This window comes from Lissotriton helveticus, chromosome 5_1 (genome assembly GCF_964261635.1).
Source record: "Lissotriton helveticus chromosome 5_1, aLisHel1.1, whole genome shotgun sequence".
NCBI classification, from domain to species: Eukaryota; Metazoa; Chordata; class Amphibia; order Caudata; family Salamandridae; genus Lissotriton; species Lissotriton helveticus.
Window position 1 is genome coordinate 465052404 of NC_136065.1, and position 26953 is coordinate 465079356.

At 44.5% G+C, this 26953-nt stretch overlaps 1 protein-coding gene across 5 annotated transcripts in view; it reads right to left on the bottom strand.

Moving 5' to 3' along the window:
* The window catches only part of ADK (adenosine kinase), a 647508-nt gene that overhangs the window by 403839 nt on the left and 216716 nt on the right, over positions 1-26953 (bottom strand). For all 5 annotated transcript variants that reach the window (XM_078642739.1, XM_078642738.1, XM_078642742.1 and 2 more), the window contains exon 3: positions 15688-15741. In XM_078642739.1, coding sequence (XP_078498865.1) covers positions 15688-15741 — 54 coding nt within the window. The remainder of the gene's footprint in view (positions 1-15687; positions 15742-26953) is intronic.

Here is a 26953-nt window from a genome sequence, read left to right on the forward strand (position 1 = left end):
GCTGCTGGATGAGGTAAAGATAGAGATTAAACAGCCTTGATTTCAGCCTTCGCCCCTTCTTTTCATGAGATCCTTCTCTGGAAGCATATTAGACACATTTTAAAAACATTTGTGTAGAGTTTTCCTTCGCCTCGAAAATGCTTTTTCATAAAAAGGTTGCATTACCTTCCCACACAATGCAAATCTGTAAAATCTCAAATTTGAAGCCAGTGATCTATGGAGACGTTGAATCATTCAAATATCACCTAGAGCTTCAACACATCCAGCAAAAACAAATATAAGGCAGACAAGGCTTACTACAAAGCCTACAGTAACAAATTATTGAAGCACAAATCAGACGGGATGAACGCAAGTCATACAGACAACGGAGGGAGAGGGCGAGAGAGTGGCTGGCACAGAGCATCAAATCAGGCTGGCAAAGAGCATCAAATCACAAGATTTAGGCTAAAAACAGTAGATCTATAGAAGGGGCTAAAGGTCACATCTGGAGATTACATATTTAAACATCTTTCTCAAAGTATCCCTTTGGTGTAATACTGTCCAATATATAGTATTATGATCACGGTCCTAAATCCATTAGTTTCTTGAGCTTTTGTCTGTGCTGAGGTTTATAAATCATACAGGGGAAGGTTGATCAGTCAGCGCTTTAAATATAGATGTGTCATGGGGGAGTTACCGGTACATTTTAGGTCGAGAAGCAGATCCAAACATTCACATATAGGATGTAAACCTACAAGCACAGAGCATTGTTCTCCATGGCACAAAGAACCAATCAAGAAGCCCCCAAATGCCATAAAGCTCAGACTCCTAAAAACAATAAGCATTCATGTGAAACATACTGAAGCCCAATAGGAAACATGCTTCATTTCTCTTTTCCTGAAGATGGGACGCTACTATGAGAATGTCATTGTCGAAGGACCAACTCAAACCTGAACCACAGGGTGCAAAACGAAGGAGACAGCTCCCTCTTGCTTGTAAAGGTAAAGCAACCCATTGTATTATCCGAAAGGCTTGAATGACTTACCCCTGTAAGAAAGAACTTGAAACAAGAAAGATGGCCTTAAATTCTAGGGTTGGGAGGTAAAACTGCTGTGATACTGGAAATTCTGTCATAAGAATAACTGCAGGAGAAAGTGGATCAAAAATGACCTTTCATGAGGCAGGAGTGTATGGGCCACCAATTTTAAAACACAGGGAATTACATTTTTGTTTTTGTTCTGCAAATTGAAAAAAAATTATCCCAATTCTGAGCTAGTTGGACTCGCAGGGTTCAGGAACTGGCTATGTTAACAGGCCCTCAAGTATCCAACAAGACATTCGATTCTAGAGTCTCTGGAATCACCTAGCCCAACTCATTGGGTGGCTAAAAATACTGTCTTTCTTCAAATAACTCATGTACCCCAAAGATGGAATGACCAAACCCACAGAAAAGGCCATCAATGTTCATATGTACTGATGCCTCTGTAAATGAATGAGCTAGGAAATTTAGTACCATGTAGGAATATGGATATCTAAGAGGACGACACAAGCAAGTTGAAGGCTCAGACAGACAGAAGACTGTGCCTCAACCAGCCAGCACACAATGTACAGGTATGAATATATTCATTACTGTCAAAGATGGGTAGAGGATACCCTGGTAGAGGCAATGTTTATTTCTGAAGGCAACAGTGCTCCTTGCACAAATCCCATGCCCTCTATGTTCTCAAACAGTAACTCAAGTGTTTCAAGAAGACATTTTTGATTTTCTTCAATAAGATCTGCAGAGGATATCTGTGATCTTGAATGACAAAGGAGGTACTGAATGTTTAAAGAGTATTGATGCTTAACATGTAGCGCCACCTGCACCCACGTTACCAGGCGTGAATCGTAAAAGGGCAACAACCTAACTTCTACCAAGGCAGTATGCTCCAAGAGTTTAATTTTAGCTCTATGCATACAAACAGAAGTTAACTTAGATTTCTGGAAGAGTCTGCCCCGGTTACAAAGGAAAATGGCACTGGTTTTGGCTTAAAACAAAACCTTCTTCGTAATTATAATTAAAAAAAATGCTTTTTGGGTTTTTGTCTGTTTAGTATTAAAAGGTTTAAAGGTGTAGGAAGGTTCAAAGGAAAATTTTACTTAACCTGTAAGCATCTGTTTGCCGCATGTGGTGCTGTAGATTTACATGCTGTGCATACTCCTGCCATCTAGTATTGGGAATGTACAACTTATTTTTGTTCAAAGATGTCTTTGCGAGTCAAGAAGTATAGTGGCTACACCCATCTCTGGCAATGAGCATGGGCATCGACTCCCGTTAGATTGTTGCTTTCCGCATGGCAGGGGAGGATGTAGATGGAGCATTGAGGTAGAGAAGAGATGACCATGCAAAGTAAAGGTAAAAATATAATGTCATCTGCAAAAACAAAAGAGTATGTCCCTAGCAGAACTTTACGTTCCTCTAACCAGGGCTTAGTTTACATCCCTAAGATACACAAGGAGAGCCTGAGGGGGTGACGCTCTTTAGTTCGATAGCAAAAAACTGGAACTTGCTTCCAAAAGCACTCAGACGTTTGGATACTGAAACGGCCTGTAAAGCTTTGATACAAACTATTCTGTTTAGTGAACTCTAATCATCTTTCCCACTTACAAGCCTTGAGCACTGAGACACTTCTGGAGAAGCAGCTGCACACTACATAAATGATATATTATTAATTATTTTTTTCTTTCAATAACCCAGGCAACAAGGGAGGGGTGGCACATATGAATCTAGAGCACTACATGCCACAAACCGATGCTTACAGGGTAAGTTACATTTTCAGTTTGTGGCATGTTCAGCTGTAGATACACATTGTGTGCACAGAGTGTAAAGCAGTCCTCCATAAGCGGTGGCTTAGCCGGAGTATGTTGCAAAAGATAGAGAAATGTTCGCAGTACAGCCAGGCCAAAGTTAGCTTGCTGGGAGGCAAGGATATCCAAACAGTAATGTTTACTAAATGTTGTCCAGGTTAGACCATGTAACTGCTTCGCAGATGTCGGCTAAAGAAATGACCCAGGAAAGCCATTTAGGCCCCTTTCTTATGAGTGGTGTAGGGTCTGGGAAGGGAGAAGGCAAGGGTCTTTTGGCTTTTGCATAACAGGTGAGTAAGAACCTAACAATCTAGCGTGCAAATCTTTGTTTTAAAAGGGCATGCCCCTTCTGTGGTTTGGAGAAAGACACAAACAGCTGTTGTGTCTTACGCAAGGGTTTTGTTTTGGTAATGTAGAACAGAAGTGCTCTTTTGACATACAAAGTATGCAAAGCGTGTTGCGTTATGTACTCTAGATGTGGGAGGAACACAAGAAGTTCTATTGTTTGGCTGGGATGAAAGCTAGAGACTTGGGTAGGAATTTGGGGTTGGTTATTAGAATGACCAAAGTAAGAGTAATTCACTGACATGCCCATGGGAAGCTACAAGGAAAGTCACTTTCGAGGAAAGGAACTGCAATGGACAGGAGTGATGTGGTTCGAAAAGAGGGTCCATTAGTCTAGTGAATACTATATTGAGGTTCCACAAAAGAGCAGGAGGAGTCTGTTGTGGGACAGCCCGTTTCAGGCCTTCCATGAAAGCCTTAATGACTGGGATTCTGAAAAGTGAAGTGTGTTGTCCATTTTGAAGGTAAGCAGACATTGCAGCAAATGGAGTCTGATAGAAGAATAGAAAAGGGCCAACTTCTTTAACTGAAGAAGGTAAAGTCCTGTGCAGAGGCTGAGAGATGACCAATATGCCTAGGGACACAGAAGTGTTCAAACTGTTTCAACTTGGCTGCATAGCAGGATTTAGTTGTGGGCTGGTGTGCTTCTTTCAGAAGGGTCATGCACTCTGCATGGAGGTAACCAAATTCTAAAACCTCAGGAGCCAAATCGCAAGATTGAGATGCTGAGGACTGGGATGACTGAAAATGCCTTGGTTTTAAGAGAGGCGGTCCAGCCATTTGGGGAGCTTCTTGGGAGGAACTAGGGGTAGTTTGTGCAGAGTGGTGAGCCAGGGAAGGTGTGAGTGAGGGATGTATGACTCAGTATTCGACCCACAAATGGGATGAATGGGAGAGGCAGAAAAGTGTGACTATATATTCCTGACAAATTCATCCATACTGCATTGTCCATGGACTGTGGGAGCCCTGAGGTGAACTTGAGTATTTTGCGTTTTTGGTGGTGGCGAACAGGTCTATCTACAGGTACCCTCCAACAAGGGAAGTATGGGAGTAGGGCTTGGGGGTGGACTTCCAATTCGTGGACTTGTTGATGGGTCCTGCTGAGCATGACTGCCAGTCATGGTCTACTCCGAGAATGTACTGAATGTGCAGATGTACACTGATATTTTGCCCTCGCCAAATGCTCTGGGCTAAAGCAGACAACTGGGGTGAGTGCTTGTCCCCCCTGCTTTTGTAGGTAAAACATGGACGTTGTATTGTCATTACAGGCCAAGACTACCTTCTGCTGGATATGGGAGAAGGAATTCCCCGAGGGCCAGCTGTATAGCCTACAGCTCTAGGAGGTTGATGTATAGACCCTACTGGGAAGGTGTCCACACCCCTTGGATGGTGTGCTGCTGTAGGTGCGCCTCGCAGCTAGTGAGTGCGGCATCCATGGTGATATCTCCTGCGGAACAGGATCGAGAAAAGGCTGTCCTGCAACAGGCTGTTTACATTCCACCACTGCAAAACGTGAGTAGTCTGGACCTAAATGAACACTAGATTGTCCCAATGACCGTTTGTCTGAAACCACTGGGCTGCTAGACACTGCTGTAATGGTTGCATGTGTTAGCTGGTGTGAAGGAACTATGGCGATGCAGGATGCCATCATGCTGAATAAGCGCATAACGGTCCTGACCGTTACTGGACGATTTGGCTATAAAAGTGGTTGCAATGTTTGGAGCACTTCTATCCTTGCTGGGATCAGCTTTCCCTACATGGGAGACGAGAATGGTCTCAAGAAAGGGTTGCACTTCTAGGGGCTGGAGGGGAGATCTTGTCAAATTGATCATGAAGCCTATGCTGTGAAGAGGAGATCTATGGTGGTCCATGGATGCGCTAGGCATTGCTGCTACGTGGCGCTCCTGATCAGCCAAATAGTCTAGGTAATGGAAGACATGGATGCAAGTCCTTCTGAGGTGAGCAGCTACCACGGCAAGCACTTGGTAAAAACTCTTGGGGCTGTGGTGACCCGAAGGCCAGCACTTTGAACTGATAATGCTGACCACTTACAACGAACCATAGGTATCTTTGATGTGCAGAGTGGATGGATATGTAGCAATAGGGGGAGAAGTTATTAAGTCGCCTTCCTGTAGAAGAGGGATGACACCCTGGCGAGTCACCATGTGATCCTGCTATGACTGGATGAACTTGCTAAGGGCCAGAGGTCGAGGATGTGCCTGAGAGAGAAGTCTTTTTTAGGGCTTAGAAAGTAAAGGGAGTACACCCCCTTGCTGGTATTGTGTCAGACTGGTTCGATGGCCCATTTGGCTTGTACTGCGTGTATCTCTTGTAGGAGCAGATGCTGGTGTTCTGGGGAGAATGTGTTTGCAGGAGGTTTGTTTGTGTGAATTCTTAACAATACCCTCCTGTATGATTTCTAGTACCCAATAGTTGAAGGAGATTTCTACTCAGCAAGGCAGGAAGGATAAGTTACTTACCTGTAATCCTAGTTCTCTTCCAGGGGTATCCTCATCAAAGTCATAAGCACTGAATATTCCCGCCCATGTGCGGGACCCCGGAAACAATATAAAAATATATATGTATAAAACACATATATCTCGCTCCACATATATGTATGTACATATATCATTTTTCTCACATCAATGCAGCCCCAAAACTGAGGCTAAACAATGCAAACACATATACATGAACTGCAATTAGTAAGGAATCAAAAAACACATTAGGTCAAAAAATCCTTGAACTTTGTGTTTTAATGAGTCAAACCACTCATAAATCCTGAAAATTGCTTATAAATAGACATTGTTAGCCCTCAGGCTGCATTGCAAAACAATATCATAGAAAATGAAACCATTTTCACAATAACTGGCACCGTGCCTTTAAGGCAGCCATGACCCCAGGCTTCCCATCATGCCTCAGGGGTGACAGTTAGGTCAGTTGTTCTTTGCATAACCCTGAAGACAGGGCTCAACCACAAGATTGAAAACAAAACAGTACCAAATCTCATTTACCTGGGGAGGCGGGTGGGTTGCTTATGACTTTGATGAGGATACCCCTGGAAGAGAACTAGGATTACAGGTAAGTAACTTATCCTTCTCTTCCAGGGGATCCTCATCAATAGTCATAAGCACTGAATAGAATAGCAAGCCCATCAACCACCTGCAGGTAAATGAGAAGTACATGACCCAACCAATCATAACAGCCAAAAGAAATTCTAGCTGTTAAACAGATTCCTCAGGGAGGCCTGGCCCACCTGGGTATCTGCTCTCGTGTCAGAATCTAGACAGTAATGCCTGGTAAATGTATGGACAGACCTCCAGGTCGCCGCTTTACAAATCTCAGACATGGGCACATCCTGCAGGTAAGCCGCCGTGGCTGCTCTACCTCTAGTAGAATGCGCCTTAGGGGAACCCCCTAAAGTCTTCTGTGCCAATTGGTAAGCAAGCTTGATACACGAAACGATCCACCTGGAGATAGAACGTTTCGAGGCTGCATGACCAGTCCTGATCGAACCGTAGTTAACAAACAATTGATCAGAATGTCGAATAGACTTGGACCTGTCCAGATAGAACTTTAAAACCCTTTTCAGGTCCAGAGAGTGTAATGCCCTCTCAGCTGGAGTAGAGGGATTAGGAAAGAAAGTGGGTAAAGAGATAGACTGATTGACATGAAAATCTGATACCACTTTAGGCAGGAAAGAAGGATGCGTTCTAAGCACCACTCTGTTCAGGTGAAAAACCGTATACGGTTCTTTAGTACATAGGGCCTGAATTTCGCTCACCCTACGGGCTGACGTAATCGCTATCAAAAAAGCAGCTTTCCAGGAAATATGCTGTAAAGAAGCTTTATGAATAGGCTCAAAAGGTGAACCCATCAATTTTGATAGGACTAGGTTCAGCTCCCAAGGCGGAGCAGGAGGCCGAACAGGAGGATACACTTTCTTTAGACCCTGCAGGAAATCTTTTACTGCAGGAAGCTGAAAAAAAGAAGTTTGTGAAGGTGATCGCCTATAAGCTGTAATAGCGGCCAAATGCACCTTAATGGAGTTAAACTTCAAACCTGCTTTAGTCAGGTACAACAAGTATGGGAGAACTGCTTCTTCCTGACTTTTTACCGGATTGTGACCATTCTGCATGCACCACATATAGAATCTCTTCCACTTGCATGCATACGAATGTCTAGTGGAAGGGCGTCGTGCTTCTTTCAGAATGGCCATGCAGTCCTGTGGCAGCCCTAGATGGCCGTACTGTATGACCTCAGGAGCCAAGCTGCCAAGTTCAGTGACGGAAGGTTGGGATGGTGAATCCTCCCGTTCATCTTCGACAACAGGTCCTGCCTGCATGGTAGCCTCTTGTGAGGAGACACTGATAGGTGAAGTAGGTCTGTGTACCACCATTGTCTCGGCCAGTCTGGGGCAATCAGGATCATCGTTGTGCACGAGTGGTTCAGCTTGCTCACCACCTTCGGGATCAGCGGAAGGGGTGGGAAGGCGTACACAAACAGCCCCGACCAGTCCATTAACAGAGCATTCCCTCTCGTTCCTGGTCGATAGAACCTGGAGGCGAAGCTTGGGCATTTGGTGTTTTCGTCGTCTGCGAAGAGATCTATTGAAGGACGACCCCAAGACTGGAAAATGTCGTCTAGCACTTCGTCGTTGAGAACCCAGTCTTCTCTGTCTTCGAAGTGCCGACTTAGAGCGTCCGCCCTCACGTTCTGCTCTCCTGGGAGGTGGACTGACTGAACAGACAACTTGCGAGCTAGAAGCCAATGCCAGATGCGCTGAGCTTCCAGAGACAGAGTCCTTGATCGTGTTCCTCCCTGCTTGTTTAAATAGTACATCGTGGTGGTGTTGTCCGTCTGTACTAGAATCATTTTCTCCTGAAGCGAGGGAAGGAACGCTTTGAGAGCCAGGTGAACCGCTCTCAACTCCAGCAAGTTGATATGATAAGTGCTTTCCTTGGGAGACCACAGACCCTGCACTTGTAGGGGTCCCATGTGCGCTCCCCATCCTTGCAATGATGCATCTGTGATGATCGTTTGTGTTGGAGGCGGTTGATGGAAGAGAACCCCCATCTGCATGTTCTGTCTCTTTGTCCACCACTGGAGGGAAGATTGAGCAACCTCCGACAAAGTGATCCGATCGTCCCACTGATCTGAGTGTTGGTCCCATTTGTCCTCCAGATCCTGCTGAAGAGGACGCATCCGAAGTCTGGCGTTCGGCACTAGGAAGATGCAGGAAGCCATCGACCCCAAGAGCGAGGCTATCTTCCGCACCTTCTGGGACCTGTGGAGAAGAACTTGTTGGCACTTGAGGGCTATCGAAAACTGTCTCTCCTCCGAAGGAAACACTTTTCCTACTTCGGAGTCTAGCAGAGCTCCTAGGAAGTGGATCCTCTGAGTTGGTTGTGATACAGACTTGTTGAAATTGACATGTAGACCTAGACGTTGACAAAGTTCTATGCATGTCTTGAATTGATTCCTTACATTGCCTGGAGTTGGACCTTTCAACAGCCAATCGTCTAAGTATGGGTATACGAAGACTCCCCTGCGGCGTAGAGCTGCCGCCACCACTGCGACACACTTGGTGAACACTCTGGGAGCCGACTTCAACCCAAACGGGAGGACTTTGAACTGGTAGTGAGAGGTCCCCACCCGGAACCGAAGGAATCTTCTGTGATCTTGCCGTATTGGAATATGGAAGTACGCATCTTGAAGGTCCATCGAACACATCCAATCCCCCTGCCTGAGATGTGGATATATCTGATGAAGCGCCAACATGCGAAACTTTTCTTTTCGTACATGCAGATTGAGTGTTCTCAAGTCCAGAATGGGCCTGTATTCTTCCTTCTGGCCCTTTTTTCTGACCAGAAAATACCTCGAGTACACTCCTTTCCCCCTTTGGGACACCGGAACTCTCTCGATGGCTTCTTTCTCGAGGAGTGTAGCTACTTCTGCTTTTAACCTTTGTAGCTGGTGACTTGATGTTGACATCGGGGAAACGTGCGGAGGTAGACGATGGAAACGAAGACAGTACCCATTCTGCAGCATAGACAACACCCATTGATCTTTGGTGATGGCCTGCCACTCTGTCCTGTGATGCGCAATGCTTCCCCCCACTGGAGTGGGCAACGGCGCTGGGGGAAGTGAAGACTCATTGCTTCTGCTGCGCTTTATTGAAGTTGTTGCCTTGGCGCTGATTTCCATTTCCCTTGGAATTGCCCTTGCCTTTGTACTGTGTCTTTTGCTGGCCCTGCTGGTTCTGGCCTTTCTGCCATTGAGGGGTTTGAACCCTCTGCTTCGAATAACCCTTGTTGTTCGAACGGAATTTCTTCTTAAATTCCTTTTTCTTCTCGAGTCCCACCGCTTTGAGAGTGTCCAACTCGGTCTTCATCCGCTGCATTTCCTCATCCGCACTTGCCCCAAAGAGAGATGTGCCTGAAAAAGGAAGGTTCAGGATTCTTGCTTGAGCCTCCGGTTTTAATGCTGTGAGGCGTAACCAAGATGTTCTCCTTGCTGTAACTCCGTGCACATAGCCATGTGCCGCCAGAGTTACCCCATCTGCTGCCGATCCTATAATCTGGTTGGAGACTTGACTGCCCTCCATCAGAACCTCCTCAAAGTCCTTTCTGTCTTCTTCAGGGAGCTTTGCGGTAAATCTCTGAAGTGAGTCCCACAGAGACCTGTCATACCTGCCGAGCAGGGCTTCCGCGTTAGAAACCTTGAGGAAAGAGGCTGAGGTGTTACACACCCTTCTCCCCCATGAGTCCTGCACCTTGCTATCCTTATCCGGAGGTACCGTGGATGAGGAAGCCACCGCATTGGATTTTCTTGCCGCCGTAATGATCACTGAATCTGGCGGGGGATCAGCTTTGAGGAACAGAGGATCCTCTTCCGGAGGACGATACTTTTTGAGAATCCTCGCTGGAACGGACTTCACCGTTGCCGGAGTGAGGAAGACTTCATTCACATGTTCCATTATACCCGGAACCAACGGCAACAACGGTTTGGGTGCTGATCTATGTTGCAGGGTTTCGAATATGACAGTCGTCTTGACTTGTGGAGCTGTCATCGGTACTCCCAGTTTCAGGGCTCCCCTGCCCAAGATATCTTGGAACGAGAAAATATCCTCAGTTGGAGACACTCTTGAGCGTGGACTGTTAGTAAGAGTCGGGGAGTAATCCCTGTGAGATCGTGTTCTCGACGAACTTGAAGAACTACTTGTCCTCCTGGGCCTAGTTCTTCTGCTAGAACGCGTCTTGGAACGAGATCTCTCTCTGTGACGAGAATGTCTCTTGCTTGAGTGTTTAGAACGAGACCTTTCTCTGCGAAGAGGTTGGTCTCGATATCGCTTTAGGCGCTCCGCCGTCTCCTTGTCCTCTGCCCAGTGGTGAAGAGGTCTATTCCACCTTGGGGAAAGATGAACAGAAGGAGACTTGTGGATGGGATCCTTCTCAGGTGTACGCGACCGTTGAGGTCGTTCCGTTCGATCCTGTTGCGATCTTGCAGGGGATTCGGACCTCCCCCTATTAGATGCGCCGCTCCGTCCATCCGAGGATCTGCCACTCCGAGATGATGAGGATGATGAGGAAAGACTCACCAGAGATCCAGAGGGAGACCTTGAGCGAGATCTTTCTTCTGCAAGTCTCCGTCTCTTGGCGGGGGGATCCTGCACTGGTGATTGTTCCACCTCCGCAGCCGATGCTGAACCTGGAGAACCCAACTGTGGCTCTAGGGCATGAGTCTGGACTAGCAAGGCACTTCCCTTGTCCCGAACCACCTCCTTTGATTTTGTAGGAGTAAAGTTCTTTGTTTGAGAAGAACTTCTCTCCCTGGATCTTTGTTGATCCCTCGACGGTGGTTGTATCGACGCCGAGCGCCGAGCAGGAAGACGCTCCCTCGACGTCGACCGTGATTTCTCCGTCGACCTCGGGTGGCCATGGCTGTCCTTCGACGTTGAAGGCTGTCTGCTCGACGTCGATGGAGGCTGTTTCGACGCCGATCGCCGTTGACTTGATGGCGACTGGGCGTGCCTCGACTCCAAATGCCGCTCCGACGTCGAACGCTCTCGTCCAGGCGTCGACGTTGGCTGCATCGACGTCGACCGATGATGTGTCGACAGAGGCTCCCTCGACGTCGAACGACCATGGCTAGTCGTCGACGGAGGATGGCTCGACGTCGAACGTCGATGGACCGACGTCGACGGAGAATGCCTCGACGTCACAGCATGACGATGCTGTTTCGACGTCACACGGCTCGCCGTCGAGCTCTTCCGCTTCGACGGCGACCTGTCCCTCGACGCTGACTGAAGCGGAGGTACCTTCGATGTAGACGCTGAAGACATCTTCTTCTTCGTCGCCGTCGACTGCTTCTCCAACGCCGATCCCGACGTCGAATGTGAACCAGTCGGGGCTCCTCTCGACGTCGACCGCGTCTTCCGACTTTTCTGCTTCTTGGGAGATCTTCCTCTCTCAGAAAGCCCATAAGCTCTAATCCTCTCTCGATCCTTAAGAGTCCTGGAAGATAAAACCTGGCAGTGTTCACAGGTTTTAGAGGAATGAGAGTCTGGTAGGCACAGGATACAGACTGAATGAGAGTCAGTCTTTGCCTTTTTCCTTCCACATGAAGGACAGTTGTTGAAGAGAGAAGGCATCTTTGACAGGAAAAATACCTTTTTTTAAGCACAAAAAGTGTTCAAACAGCACTCTATGTCTAAAAGACGTCGAGTGAAGTCAAAAATTCTAGTAAAAGCTGAATATTTTTTGACAGAAAGTCAAAAAGAAAAGGAGCTGTTTCACCAGGGTCCTGACTGAAGGAGCCGGAAAGAACAACTGACCTAACTGTCACCCCTGAGGCATGATGGGAAGCCTGGGGTCATGGCTGCCTTAAAGGCACGGTGCCAGTTATTGTGAAAATGGTTTTCATTTTCTATGATATTGTTTTGCAATGCAGCCTGAGGGCTAACAATGTCTATTTATAAGCAATTTTCAGGATTTATGAGTGGTTTGACTCATTAAAACACAAAGTTCAAGGATTTTTTGACCTAATGTGTTTTTTGATTCCTTACTAATTGCAGTTCATGTATATGTGTTTGCATTGTTTAGCCTCAGTTTTGGGGCTGCATTGATGTGAGAAAAATGATATATGTACATACATATATGTGGAGCGAGATATATGTGTTTTATACATATATATTTTTATATTGTTTCCGGGGTCCCGCACATGGGCGGGAATATTCAGTGCTTATGACTATTGATGAGGATCCCCTGGAAGAGAACCCCTGCAACCTTCCCCTAACAGGCATTAGAAGGTCAGGAAGGGGATAGAAGGACAAGCGTGTCACCTTTTTTGGAAAGGTGGTGCCCTTGGGGGCTGTGCCCTTTCACCCACCCCTTCCATTATTCCCCTTATACGCTACCCTGTAGTAACCCTGTGAGGATGTCTGCTGCTATTGGCAGGAGAGGGTTTGTTAAAGAGCGACGAAGAAAAGATCTGCAGGCAGTTGGTGTTCGGAGGGTACCATAGCTTTAGCAGTATCCGTGTTCTCCTTAATTTTCTCTAGTATCTCATCGACCTGGGGGCCCAGAAGAGATGCCTTTCCATCAAAGGGTACTTTAAGTAGGTACTGTTGTATCTCCGGTTTAAATCCAGAATCGCTCAGCCATGCGTGGTAGTGATAAAGGCAAATAGTGTTAAGGTCCTTGAAAGCGGTCTAAAGCGCAGCAGATGCTAGTATTAGAAATTATTTTGCCTTCCGCCACTAACTCCTGGACCTCTTTTTCGGTCTCGCCTAGGCAGCGCTTGCGTTGTCTCTGAGACGCGCCGTATTTTGGATATGGGCTGGAAAAAACGCCCATCTTTTTCACTGGTTCCTGTGGCTGTCCCTTAGAAATGCTGGCTTTTCATTGGTGAATACATTTAATAGTCTTTCCTTTTGGAATTTTGTATCCTCCCATGAGGACTGGCCCTACTACATGTACTGTTACGCTTTCATGTTATTTACCATACCTTGTGGGCACTTTTTTTTGGTTTGCCTTTCCCCTTTTGGAGCTAACACACATAGCATTTTCATGTCTTTTGCTCATCAGACCCAAATGGCGCCTGTTCCGTGCACTTCTCCCTCCCATCAGCATGTTTCTTGTAGAGCCGGACTTCACCCGATCCTGTAACTATAATTATATTTGTCTTGTCCGGCATTTGCATGTCCGACTTTTCAGACGCCGATCCATTCTGGTCTATTTATTGACTTTTGTGGCAAAGGCGGCATCCCGCCCTTTAGCTTTAGACATCTAAAGCTTAAGCGTGTCATGCAGCCATTGCTACAAAAGTCAATAAATAAAAAAACAAAGTCAGGTGGTGACGCTGCAGTTCTTTTCCATTTGCAAAGCAAATAGCTCTGCATTCAACTAATGCACGACCTATTGCTTTGCAAATGCTTGTTTACATTTGTCTGGGAGATGTTGAATGAGTTTCTCAATTTGATCATAGTCGGCTCAGTAGTAAGGGTAAAGAAGGCCTATGAAATTGGCAATATGCCTAGGGATGTCAGACTGGCCACTAGCATCAATCTTCTTACACTTCTGGGGGGTTAGAGTTTGAGGTATACGACATCTCCTGTACCCAGGAAGTTGGCTCACTTCCCAGCTGTGTGAACTACTAAGGAATAAGGGGGAGAACTGGCCCCTGATATAGGGTGGGTCTGACAGGGTGAGTTGGAGGAGGAGGACGGGAAAGGGCAGGAGGCAGTGGAGAGGTGCTTTTGTCATTTTGTCATGAAGCGGAGTCTTTAACGTTGGCTCACAGGTGGGTTGAGGGCCTCCGCAAAAATCGATTTCCTGTGAGGAACAGAGTCCATGGATGCTGGGGGAGGTTTGGCCAGGATTTCAGCTAGGCTGCATGTTGATGCGTTGTTGCCTAGAGTCAAGGTGCTCTTAGGGCTATTGAGGATTGGCTGGTCTAGATCCTCAAGCATCGGAGGATGCGGCTGTAGACAGTGGTCCTGAGGGAGCAGAGAAGTGCCTCTGGTCGGTGGTCTCAGCGCCAAGTGCTGCCAATCAGTACGTCTCTGCTCGAAGGCTTTGGTTCAGTGTGTCTCTGCTCAGAAAGTCTCGACTCCAACAAAGGCCGAGGGGGTGTCTTCTGAATTGGTGCCGAAGCAGTAATCAACATTGACCCAGGACGCTTCAAGGAGGACTTAGTGATCAAAAGGGAGGAGGGCGTCAGATGCAGCTATGACTTACGGTGCTGACCATGACTGCAAGGCAGTGGTGGACTGGAGGCCTCTGATAAGTTAACAGGAGCTCGAAGATGCTGCCTCCCTGGGGTGAGCAGGCACTAAGCCAGCGGGCCTCTGTGCTTTGTCATCTGAATCAGCATTTTCCAGCGAGAACGCCTCAATCTTGACACTGGAAACACCCGGCAGAGATAGATCTCCTCATTCTCTGAAGAAGTCAGGAGTATCTTCCTCTTCCCGACAATGCGCCACAAAACCCAAAATGATGCGCCGCTTTCCTCAAAACCGAAGCATCATTTTGTTGCAGAACACGAGGCTTGATGCACAAGAGTACTCTCTTTGACTAGGAACAGAGTCTTTTCCATCACGTAGACTCTCTTGGTCGAAGTGATAGTGGTCGGAGCCCTGAATTGTATTGGATTAAAACATCGACGGTGGGGTGGGGTGGAGTCGTAGTACACGGCAGTGGGGACCTACAAGTAGGCAGGATTGTGAATTCAACCGGCGAAGAACAGATCCAAGGGCCTGGTGAAAAGCAGCATCGAACCAGAGCTCACACTGAGACATCTGAACGCAACAGCAGAGAATCTAACAATGGAGTCCATGTGCATTACCAGAGATAACTGGAGTCACTATAACTCGTGACTCAAAAAGACATATTTGAGCAAAATCAAGTTGTACATGTCCGAGCCCAAAACAAGATGGCAGGAGTATGCAAAGCATGTCTGTCTGCAGCTACACATCCCACGAACATTTCCCTTTGGGGAGTGAAAAATACATCAGTAAAATATTTTGAAGTTAGCATTCTAAATTTGTTCTTTTTCTTCTCTTTACCTACTGATTGAAAAAGCAGGGTTTTGCCTTCCGTGAACAGATTCAAACCTTTTTTGAGCATGTCCAACTACATATAAAAGCTCTAAGAGGGTCAAATTGGAAGGGCCATGGGAAGTACTTACTGTCCTTCACTGTAATTCCAGTGTTCTGGTGTGTATATGCTGGTGCTGTCCTGAACGAGAATGATAATGTTATCTTAAGGTCTTCAATCTTTAGGAAAGCCCTATTTTACCTCTGGCTGTGGGCATCCTATAAGTATTATATAGTGGTCAGACTTGGAGAGAAATACGTGGTGTCATCACAATTCCGCTCTGAAGGCAGCATCAGCCACCTCTCGTGAAAAAACATTCTTTTGAGGCTTGTTGGACTAAACATTTACCACTTTACAAATTATCCATTAGTATGCATATATAGTAAATAAATAACTGATTGAAGAAAAGAAATACACTTACAGTTCCTTGTGCTTCTCCTCAGCTAAGATCTGGTCATTGGCTTTCAGTCCATACCTGGAACAGACAAGAAGTTAATCAGGTAGAGAACTCAAACGCATAACTTGTTCAAGAGGAAAATGGCCAGAAGAGAATGTGTTACTCACCTTTAATAAAGGCTTGGTGGTTTGATATCTAGCCTAAATATCATGTGCTTAGTAACACCCTTCCTTGTTGTGGTTTGGTCTTGCTAAATTAAGTTTTTCTAGAAAATATATATTTTTTAAATCCTACGTTGGGCTGGTGGTCATGAACCATTCATTTACAGCCCGTTTTCTGTTAACAAGTTACATGATTTGCATGAACTGCCGTCTAGCAATGGGCTCTGAATACATTTTAGGGATTCAAGTTTTCTTTCAGGTCTTGCTAGTAGGCATGGCTAGAACTACAAATCTCCAAGTCAGTCCCATAATGCAGTTCTAAAAAAAAATACAGAATCCACGACAGATTTATGTTTTTTATGACGCCTCAGATTTCCAGTGAAAATCGAACAAATAAACACCGAAGACTTCAATCAACAGTGACAATAAACAGAGGTACAATTTAGTTTCTTTTTTCTATTAAAAAAAATGTGGGCCTGCCGATGTAGAAGACCAGAGAAAGAGAACTCCATTCAAAGAAGACTATTGGGTTGCTTGCTTCTCTTAAAGTGTAAACAAATGTTCAAACACAAGGGTTAAAAGGAGCTACACTTAAAATAGCACCAGATAACCTGGCCATTAATTTCTGTGGTGGTACCTTCAAAATTATTTTATGTGGTAAAGAGAATACCGTGTCTGTCTTGCCCACGTGGGCATCAAGAGTATTGCTGCAATTAAAATTATTGCGTCCTACTTAATTCACGATTTTGACAGTGATATTGGTAGTAGGGTATAAACAAGTATTATTTATCAATTTATGAACCAAAATCACTAATTAGAACACACTATTTTTATTCTGTTGAAATCAAGGCCTGTTGTTGCTACCCCACTCACAAAATAGTCGCCATACCATTAGGTTTGCTTTTGGTTTGTGCAAACATTGCTTCTTGCAACCTAGTGTCTCTGCATGGTAGTTTACTGTTCTTCACATTTTCAGTTAGACTTGCACCATGGTAACTGATCACGTCTATATTTTGTACCTACTCTTGACAAGTGTGGGGACGTTTTTTCCCTTTATTTTTAAGAGTGCAATACAGACACCATGTGCCATCTTTTAGGCTGGTACCATAGTCATTTTCCAACTCTCATGTTCTCTAATGTCCAATACGTACGCTCCCTACACTGGGAGTGGTAAACTGTAGTAAAGTTAGCAAGTGCTCTAGATATGGGAACATCTTGGCCTCCAATGCAAGATAGTCATAACTTTTTGGCATCACAACCACTAGATCATCCCCATTTACTTGTTCATGTGACCATTGGCTGATTAGCGACTCACAAGGCGGTCTCATTTGAAAATATACCGTTGGATGAGACATGCAAGCATGGTTCTATCAAGCATATTAGTTGGATTGCTTTCCTCGCTGTCTTTGGGATCAGGAATAATTCTGTGAAATAACTGAATTCGTTCTAACAATGTGCAATCCACTGTCTTTTTAAGATCCATTTTTGCTCTACAACTGCCAGACAATTAATGTGGATGTATGTAAAAAAGCGGTTTGTGTACCAGCAGACATTTTAACAATGAATGGTCTAGTTTGCATTCTTCTGACCATTCCTTAGAAAATTGTAATTCCTCGGCTAGTCATCCAAATATGGTTACACAAGAAGGGCACCGCCACAGCCCAGGTTTCTGTTGAACCATACATTTCAGGTACTTACGAACGAAGTATAAAAATAAACATCCCTGAAGCCACCTCCTTGTTGTATTTATCTGACATTCTGCAAGTTTATCTTCATAAACTTCTGAGTTCTGGCTCACAACAGCCAGAACTGGTCACAAGAGCAAGAAACACGGTCGGAGAAACCACATTCTAAACAAGCATTTACAATGCAACGGTTTCGCCTTTGCAAAAGTTTGAGCTATTGGCATTGTAAATGACAAACTTTTTATTTATTTGTTGGTTTTGAAAACAGATAAATAAATGGCATTGTCATTTACAATGGCAATAGCTTAATCTCTCGCAAATGCGAGACCTATTGCATTTCAATGCAATAGGTCACGTATTTACGCAAGTTTGTGCTATTGACATTGCAAATAATTCATTTTATTTATGTTTCAAAACATAAATTAAAGGGCTAACGTTTGCCACCTCAACTGCACAACTACATCAAGCTATTGTCGAAGCTCACTCTTCACCAACATATAGCATACAACCATTGCCCTTCACTTGCGCAACAAGGCTCCAAGATATATAGCCAGCTCAGCATTTACCATTTTAACAATGCACGTAACCCATCAAATAGCATCAGATACTCCTAAATGGCTAGGCTGTAAAATGTCACAACTAACTAGAAGCAAAGCAACTTCAGGCGAACAAACGGCAACATTAAATGGCGCACACACATCAATTCACATAATTACAGTATTCATACATAACATGATCTAGCAGCTCACTTCCATTTACAAAGTACAATTACAAACATAACATTTTAAGACTTTTAAAGGCGTTATCACTTTCACCTAACCTAGAACAACAAGCAGGGAAAATCACTTCCCCCAACCTTCTTTTTATTTGACAGTTTTTGATCCAACACTGCATGAGCCATAAGAGCATCAGAGCCTTTCACAACGAATGAAAATATAGGAATACCTTTCCCAACATTTACGGAGGAAGATGAATTACATAATAAATGAAATAGTGGTGCAAGTATGCAAGTTAGTGGAACTACTAATCTTCACCTTGTCAGTCCAAAACATTGCTGTATGGAAAGAATAAAGCGTGCTCCCCATTAAGTTACACAAAAACGCTATTTGTAGAATGCCCTCTGAAATGTACTAATAGGTTTTCATCACTTGCTGTTCATCACTGTTATTTCATTAAGTGCAAGGAGCTCTCCCCTCGGGGCAGATAAGCTTTTGGTACTAGTGTCCAGCAGAGGTAGGATGCGAGCACCCGCAGAGGAAGGCTCCGCACCATAGACCGGTTGCAAAAATGTTTACAGGGTAGCCCCCTGCCGAGCTCCACGCCCCCTGCACCAGACACCCCCGCGTGGGCGTGTCTGGTGTCATTCAATGTGTGAACGTGCGCCTACCGGCAAGCAGTCACTCTCAATAAACCATCAGCACCCACCCCCTTACCGCTCACCTGGGCCGGTATCCATCTAAACACTCGCTCCAGCTGCGGGAAGGTAAATTCGGGCAACTCCAGCAGCGTCCCGTATCGCTCCAGGAATGAGCAGACAACCGTGAAATCCGACAAGGAGCCCAGGCAGGTGTCTTCCTCCACGGGCACCTGCGTCTCCTCCGCGGCCGCCATCTTGGACCTGCTGGGGCAGGAGGGGGGCGAACATGCTCGAGCCTCCGGAGGAGCCCGCCGCGATCCCACAATGCACCGAAAGAGGCAGCAGAAGCAGCCCAGGTTGCGGTGACGCTCCTCCCCTACTGCCCTCTCGCTCTCCCGCCCCGCTTCCCCTGGGAGCGTTCTAGTCTGGCTTCGTGTGACACGAACATGAAAACAAAAGAGCACATAGATCTAGTGGTTTGAGAGCGGAGACAGAGTGGAAAGAGACAACGGACGACAAGCTGAAGATTTCGTTCGTTGATCTACAAGGTAGCCATCTTGGGAATAAAGCGGGGATCTAGAAACGAGTCAGACAAGAAAAAAGAACGATTTAAAACTAATTTTGGGAACAAATCCAATTCCAAGAGACTGACTTATTTCAAATGTTTATAAAAAAGCTCAAAGCATTTTTATGAGATATTGCATCTTTTAAATGTTACTCCGCTTTATATGAGCAGGAAGCTCAGATGCTCACACTATTTTTTTTGTTAATCATATGTAAAGTACCATTGAAACTTCGATACATTTATAAGGCAGTTACTGAGGCTAAACATTGCTCTTCAGACTGTCGTGCGGCCGTACGCGCAGAAATGGGTCCTAGAACGTGTGCCTTCCAGTTAGCCCCATTTCTGTTTCTATGAAGTGGGTGGCTTTAAAAGGCACAAGAAACTTAAATCACAATTGGCCAGTTTGGAGGGGGCTGTGATAAAACGTGGACTGTAGCCAACAGCAGCACAGAGGAGGTGTGGTCAATTGTACATTGTTTACCTCCTAAGCGTGGGGTTCAAAGAACTACGAATGACGGAGAGAAAAGACCCAGAAACGCCCCAGAATCGCGTCGGGGAAAAGAGTAACAGACACCCATCTCTTCCAATGGCTAGCCTCCATTTATGGAGCTAGCCAATGGAAGACAGAGGCGGGACAAAGCCCCATACTGTAGATCAACAGATTTCGCTTGCACGAACGCAGCTGCGCAGCGGACGCCAGGCGAAACCTAAAAACCTTTAATGATTTCCCCTGAAAACTAGCATTACCTCTGAAATGGAATGCATAATGCAGACAGTACTGCATGCCCCATCACTCATCTACATGAACGAAAACTAGTTAACTACAAGAGGAATCATTTAAAAAAGGTAAATCTTGATGCTGCCTAGAAATCTCCCAAACCAGAAAAGTTAAATTGCGTTAAAAAAGCATTCTCCGGTCTTGAGCCACAACATTGGAAAGGCCTACCACCAAACATTAGACTAGATCCTAACCTCGTCTTTCAGAAAGCTTTAAAGACTCACCTCTTCAGAGTTATCTTATACTAATGTGTTTCTCTATTCCACTCTTAGGTTGTTAAGTGTAAAGCACTTCATTGTCATTGTAGCCAAGTCCACACTACACCAATACATTTAGTAAATAAGTAAATATCACAAACACATTGGTATAGTAGTTAGAGGACTAAACTGTCTCTTGGAGGAGAAGGTATTTTAAAAACACTCTGTCCTCATTCCTGCATAAAAACATAATTTACTATTATCTTTTCCTTTACCATTTTTCATCAATATTTTTGGGAGACTTGGTAAACTGGATGCATTATTTGCATGCATTATATGCAAGACACAGTTTCCAGCATCCACTCATATGTCATGGTGGTACGTCAATGGTGTGGGAAGGCCCATAATCTTCCACCAACTGTGAAAAGGCACGCTAGTACAGGGCTTTTACCATCCCTAGTCCAGATGATGACCTCCCACTCATCAAAATGTTGAAACAATGGCGACTTGTATACATATGGAATCTGACCGCCCCCACCCCCTCCTCCTCCCCGTGATACGCCTACTTGAGTCATCAGATTTCTTTTGGTCTATTTCCAGGGATTCCATAGTTGCTCAACAGATTGTTCATAAATCCCAAAAAGACTGCCACTGTATCTGTCCATGGCTTCAACCACATGCTAGTTTGGTCCATCAGCAGAAGGTTACACACAAATAGGTTATCCACAGCTTGAAAGTAGAACCATCCACAAACCTATTGGAATAACCTATGAGAAGGATTACCAGATTGCCTTTATGGGGACAAAGAGTCCGAGCAGGTCCACACTACCGCCTATGTCTGACCTCTCATTAATGCTATATATAAGAAACTCCAATCAAACTAAACGAAAAAATGTCCACCAAGTAGGGATTGTGTCATTTGTTTTGTTGATTTTCTTCCCCTTGTCCCAGACCTAAAACACACTTCCAGGTGGTACCTTTTCTGCTTTGTTGAGAAACTTCAATCTTCACTGGAGCTGCAGGTCAACAGTAGTAGATCTGAAAGTATTGGTTTCTGTATATAAACAACTGCAACCAAATGAATTAACTATTTGTAGCGTTCACAGACTTCCCACAGAGCAAGACTGATTCCCTAACCTTTAATGCAAATTGTCAGTTTATGTTGTAAAACGCAACTCCAATGAAGTCTTCATAGTGGTATCACGGATGAGTGACAGGAGATTGGCTGGGTTCAGCAGTCCTTTCTTACCTACACTACCTAGGAATGCTTGCTCACCCCACCTTGCATTATACGTGGCTGCATCTTTCCTCTGGATCAGATAGGACCAACTTGGGAGAATCTGGGCTCCATTGCTTGCGAGCTTTTCCAGCTCAATTGCTAAAATAGAATTAGCAAATGATAGTCGGAGAAGTTTCAACCGGTTTCATAAAGCACAGGCCTCAGTGAGATTCTTCCTTTGAAATCTTGCGACGGAACAGCCACAGCAAGTCCGAATTGTTAGAAGATTTAGCCCATATAAGCACCAATGGTTTGGCTAAACCTGAAACAGCAACGGCAACTGAAGTACAGTGTCTAGAATCACCAAGCATCTGAAAGTAGACTGCAAGAGATCTATATGGATATTTGGCCACTTCTACTGAGGATATCGCAGAGGCTTGTGTCACAGAAGTTCCCCATTACGGTGAGGTCACCTGACCTGCAGATTCGTTTAATTCAAGCCATCTCGGCATCCAGCGCCTCGTTTGGGTCAAGACTCAAGAAGAACTCACTTTACTGTGATCAATACCACAAGAGCAACAGTAGTAAAATGAGCTCAGGACCTACTGCCTCTGACAGCGGACACCACACTCATACTCATGGACCCCACACTTGTGGTGGAGACAAGATAGAAACAAATAAGACATCAACTTCCTTCTGTAGTCAATACTCCCTTGTTCAGACTTGGCCAGGACCACTTTCTGTATACTAGAAAAGACCGGATTTGTAAATAGCCCTCAGCTGCACCCCTTTCTATACAACAATTCTACTATGCTTCCTATCAACAATTATTACCTAATCTATTAAATTTAGTAGGCTCTTAATTGAAACAAGCATTTGCAATGCAATAGGTCTCGCATTAGGAAAGTTTGATGTTATTGGTATTGTAAATGATATTTTTTTTAATTTATGTGTTTGTTTTGAAAATAGCGAAATTAATAGCTTTGTCATGTACAATGCCAATACTTCTAATTTTTGCAAATGTGACACCTATAGCATTTGTAATGCAATATGTGTTGTATTTACGTGACTTAGATGTATCGATATTACAAATAACAATGGCTTCTAGTTTATTTTAATAATTAATACTTAAAGAAAAGTTATTGTAATTTATAATCGCAATAGCTTAAACTTTTTCAAAGAAATTTTGTGAAGATTATGTTCGGTTTATTTTATTGTGACGAAAAACCAAGTACAGAAGTGAAATATTAACATCTTTTTTGTGACATTTGCAATAAAGTTTGAAACATTGAGAGAACATTTTTGAACCAGTTGTTGTTGAATGGTTGCACAGATTGATGCGGAGTGATGTTGTGGTGGCGATGAGTGATGCTGTGGCGTTTAGTGATGCTTTGATAGTGCATAATGATGTTGTGGTGCCCCTGAGTAATGCCGTGGTGGTGCTGAGTGATGCTGTGGTGATGCGATAGATGGAATGAGTGTGATAGATAGACAGAGTGAGGGCGATAGATCGAGGGAGGGAGATAGATAGATAGAGCGAGGGAGCTAAATAGATAGAGTGAGTACGATAGATAGCTAGATAAATGGAGTGAGTGAGATAGATAGAGTGGCAGAAAATAAGCTCCCACTGACCCCGTAGTTTGCAAGTGGGGGGGATTCAAATTTAGTTATGCCACTGCAGGGAGCAGGATGAGGTGGTGTTTTAAAAGCAGGGGGGCTTGTTTAAAACAGTGTTGGCAAGCGGGTCAGGGGCTGGTGTGGGTTAACACTACGAATGCATGGCTAAGGTAGAGCTGCTGACCCTGGAACTGGGTTCAACTCTCGGCGTTGCCTCGATATGGCATGCTCCTGGGCAAATCACGTAATCCCCCCAGTCAATTGAAAACAAGGTAAAGGAAGCACAATGAAAGAAAGTGAACTAAACATGTGAATACATAAAACTGGGCTGATATGTATTACTTAGACAAATCTCCAATAAACCTTAGCAGTTTTCATTATTACATGCACGCTATTGCCTCATGAGCTAGCTTAAATTCTTAACAAAGCAAAACTGTAAATCCGATAAATGTATTAACAAAGCTGCGAATGTTGAATGTTTAAGACTCAATTAAGCAGCCAAAATTGCACCTTGAATACATATTAATCTTTATGAGCGCGTTCACAAGTTAACCACAGTGTTTGTAAGAAGAGAACGCACTAATACCTAAACATTAAGAATGCCTGTGGCAACATAATATAGAGCTTTTATGTTATTGTTTGATAGGAGGCCTGATAGAATAATGCGAAGGGCAGAGTGGTGTAGTTCTAATAAGAGTGGTGTTAAAAGTAAAATAGCAGCTACGGGGTTGTAGCCTGATAGGAGGTATACTAACAATAGAGCAGACAAAGGATTGTAGTTTGATAGTGACTAGAGCAGAGAGGCACGGGGTGCTACCTTAATAGGAATGATGCAAAGAGTAGAACTGTGAGGCTTAGCATTGCAGTTTGATGGCAGCGTTGACGGGGGATAGAGCACACTGCACAGAGCTGTATTTTAATAAGGAGCATGGCGGAGTAAAGTACAAGGTGCGGAGGTGTACTTTGATGGGGATATAGCGAGGATAGAGCAGAGGAGCACAGAGTTGTAGTTTCATAGGGGGCCTGACGAGGGTAGAAATGTGAGGCTTGGCAGAGGTAAAGCGGAGAGGCACGGAGTTGTAGTTTGCCGGGGGCACTGGTGGGGGGACAGCTGAAGGTTTTGTAGTGTTTGTTAATCGAAATTAAAAAAAGCTAAAGGAACTGGTAAGGTAGCTAAGAGGGTTCTGCTAAGCACCGCAGAGATCAACGTGCAACTGTATGCCACGGATTTAAATGTCAGACTAATGCTCAACTAATGAAATGCGCTCCACTGATGTAGGTTAGAACCTGAGATGCCAGAGTTGCGGTTTGCGGCCTGTATGGTTTTTAGATGCTCATTGGTAAATTACTGAACCAAAAAAATCACTGTTTGGGTAATACAATTAGGGGTCTGCACATGCTTGTGTAAAGTTGTTTTATGCAATTATTGCAAAATGGATGCTGAATTCAGTAACTTCGTAATCTACAGCTTTCTATCTTTTAACTAAAGCACAGCTGTCAGGAGCGTGCCTAGAACCGCATGTGCAGCGCTTTGGGACGGCATTCATATCACATTTTGTACCAAGAGTGATCCGGGCGATGAGTGAGTCATGGTTTAATCCAGTAACGATCGTAAAAAAAACGACAGGTGGCTGCAAATCTTGCAACTGCGAGACTTAATGCATTGCAAATGCTGGTTTATTTATTTATTTTATGTTTTTACCAGCACTTGCTCTCGCAGCCACCTACTGCCCTACTCAGTTTTTGTGCACGCTGAATGGTGTTTATTTTCTTGAGAAAATGCCCTATCGCGTATTATTTGAAATCACAAAGTAGAAGATTTGGGTGGTTGACAAGTGCAATGTTCTAATTTACAATTAACCGGACCTGGTGTAAAAGGCTTTTTCTGTTAGAAAAGAATGAATTTTTTCGAATAAAAGGAAATTAGACTCCTAAAAAGCGGGTAGTTTCACATACATACATTATCTACTTTTGTATCATCTTGTTATATTTATTTTCAGTTTTTTGTTGTGCTAACTCAACCACTGGTATATCGGAGCTCTTTACATGATCACCAGTTGCATTTCAGACCGGCACATTCTTTTTTAGTCACGGGGAGTCGGAGTGATTTACCCGGAATCACCTGATGTTTGAGCCGAGAGCCAAACCTGCTTCCCCAGCTTCAAAGTTGGCCGCGCTGGCAGTTAAACCACATCCTCTCTGCGTTGCTTAAAGTAATTTAATGAATAAACAAACAAGGTCCTCAGACATTAAAAAAATAATCGATTCTTTCCTACTTTAGTATGAAGAACTTGCACAGTCGCTGGCACAGATATGTACAGTCACAGAGAGCCTTTACTCTTAGAATAGGACCCGCCTCAAGATGCGTTTGTAGGAGCTGGAGTTTGTTATGCTGCTTAAGTAATTTGAGTACTGAGGGAAGTGCTGTGTCCGAGGAGCTGCGCTGAAGCCCGTCTTGGTGGCTCAGAAACAGGCTGTTACTTCTCTGCACACGTGAGCTGTAAACATCATTTACGCTAACTCTCTCTGCCTGGTAGAAAGGAAGGGGCTTGTATGGGCTACAAAATCCACAAATGACTCAGTTGTTTTCTATTTATCATAAGCTTCTTCAAGCTGTTGTATGCCCCTGACACAGCTGGCACGCCGAGTGCAGTGCAGACGTCGATGGCCATTTTATTAGCCTCTTGTGAGTGATGGGAAAGCAAGCTCATGGTGCGCAGTCAGGGGCAGCGTCTCTGTTGTGCAGAAAATTAACACAAGAAGTGCCTTGTATGCCCGGACATCCAGCTGGCACAGTGACTGCAGTACAGATGTCGATGGCCATTTTATTAGCCAAAGTGATGTGTGCAGCGGCCACCACTGCCATTCTGACAAAAAAATTAAAGGGAAATAAAATGAACACGAGATGCGCCTGGTGATAACTCTTGGCATTGCTGTGGGCGGGGGGGGGGGAGAAATGCGAGACACGGCCTGGCGGCCGTGAAAAGTGTGAAACAGTGGGCGGGGGAGCGGATCCCTTTGAAGTGAAGCTCTCAGAGGCAGGCGGCTCGGGGAGCAAATGGTAAAAAGCGTGTGCATGTGCACATGCACTCGATGTAATCCGCGATGGTTTCAGAGCTTGGATGAGCCTCTATACTCTCGTCCTATTATCGCTTGCGCGATTAATAAGACGAGACCTAAAAAAGTAGAATGTGACTCTTCTGGCAGGTAATTTCACTTCTTAATGCAAACAAAAAAAAATATATATATAGATAGATATCACATTAAAACCCTTGGATTATTCTACAAACCCCTCCATTTGATATGGGGACATTTCTATTGGCCCCTCATACCTTCTTTTCGCGGTCAATGGCTATTAGATCATTCTATGCAACAAGAGTACCGTTTTAAAGTAATACAAATTCAATAAGGAGGCGAATTACAAAAAACTAATCACAATGGTAGCTTTTTATGTAGAAAGTCAATCATAGATAGGGGTGGTCTAGTCAATCCTTAGGGTATTTTTTTCTCCACAAATCCAGGTTGTACAACTCCATTCTGCAAAATAGAAACTTCAGGAGAAAGTTGCCACAAAGTCCATAAATACCTAATCCCAGAATACAGGCATTCACAAAACCAGACTCTTGCAAATGTAATACTTTTGGCTGCATCCAACTAAAGGAGAATGACCCAAGAAAAAGAAACCCTCCAAAACACGGCTCAGTATCTGAG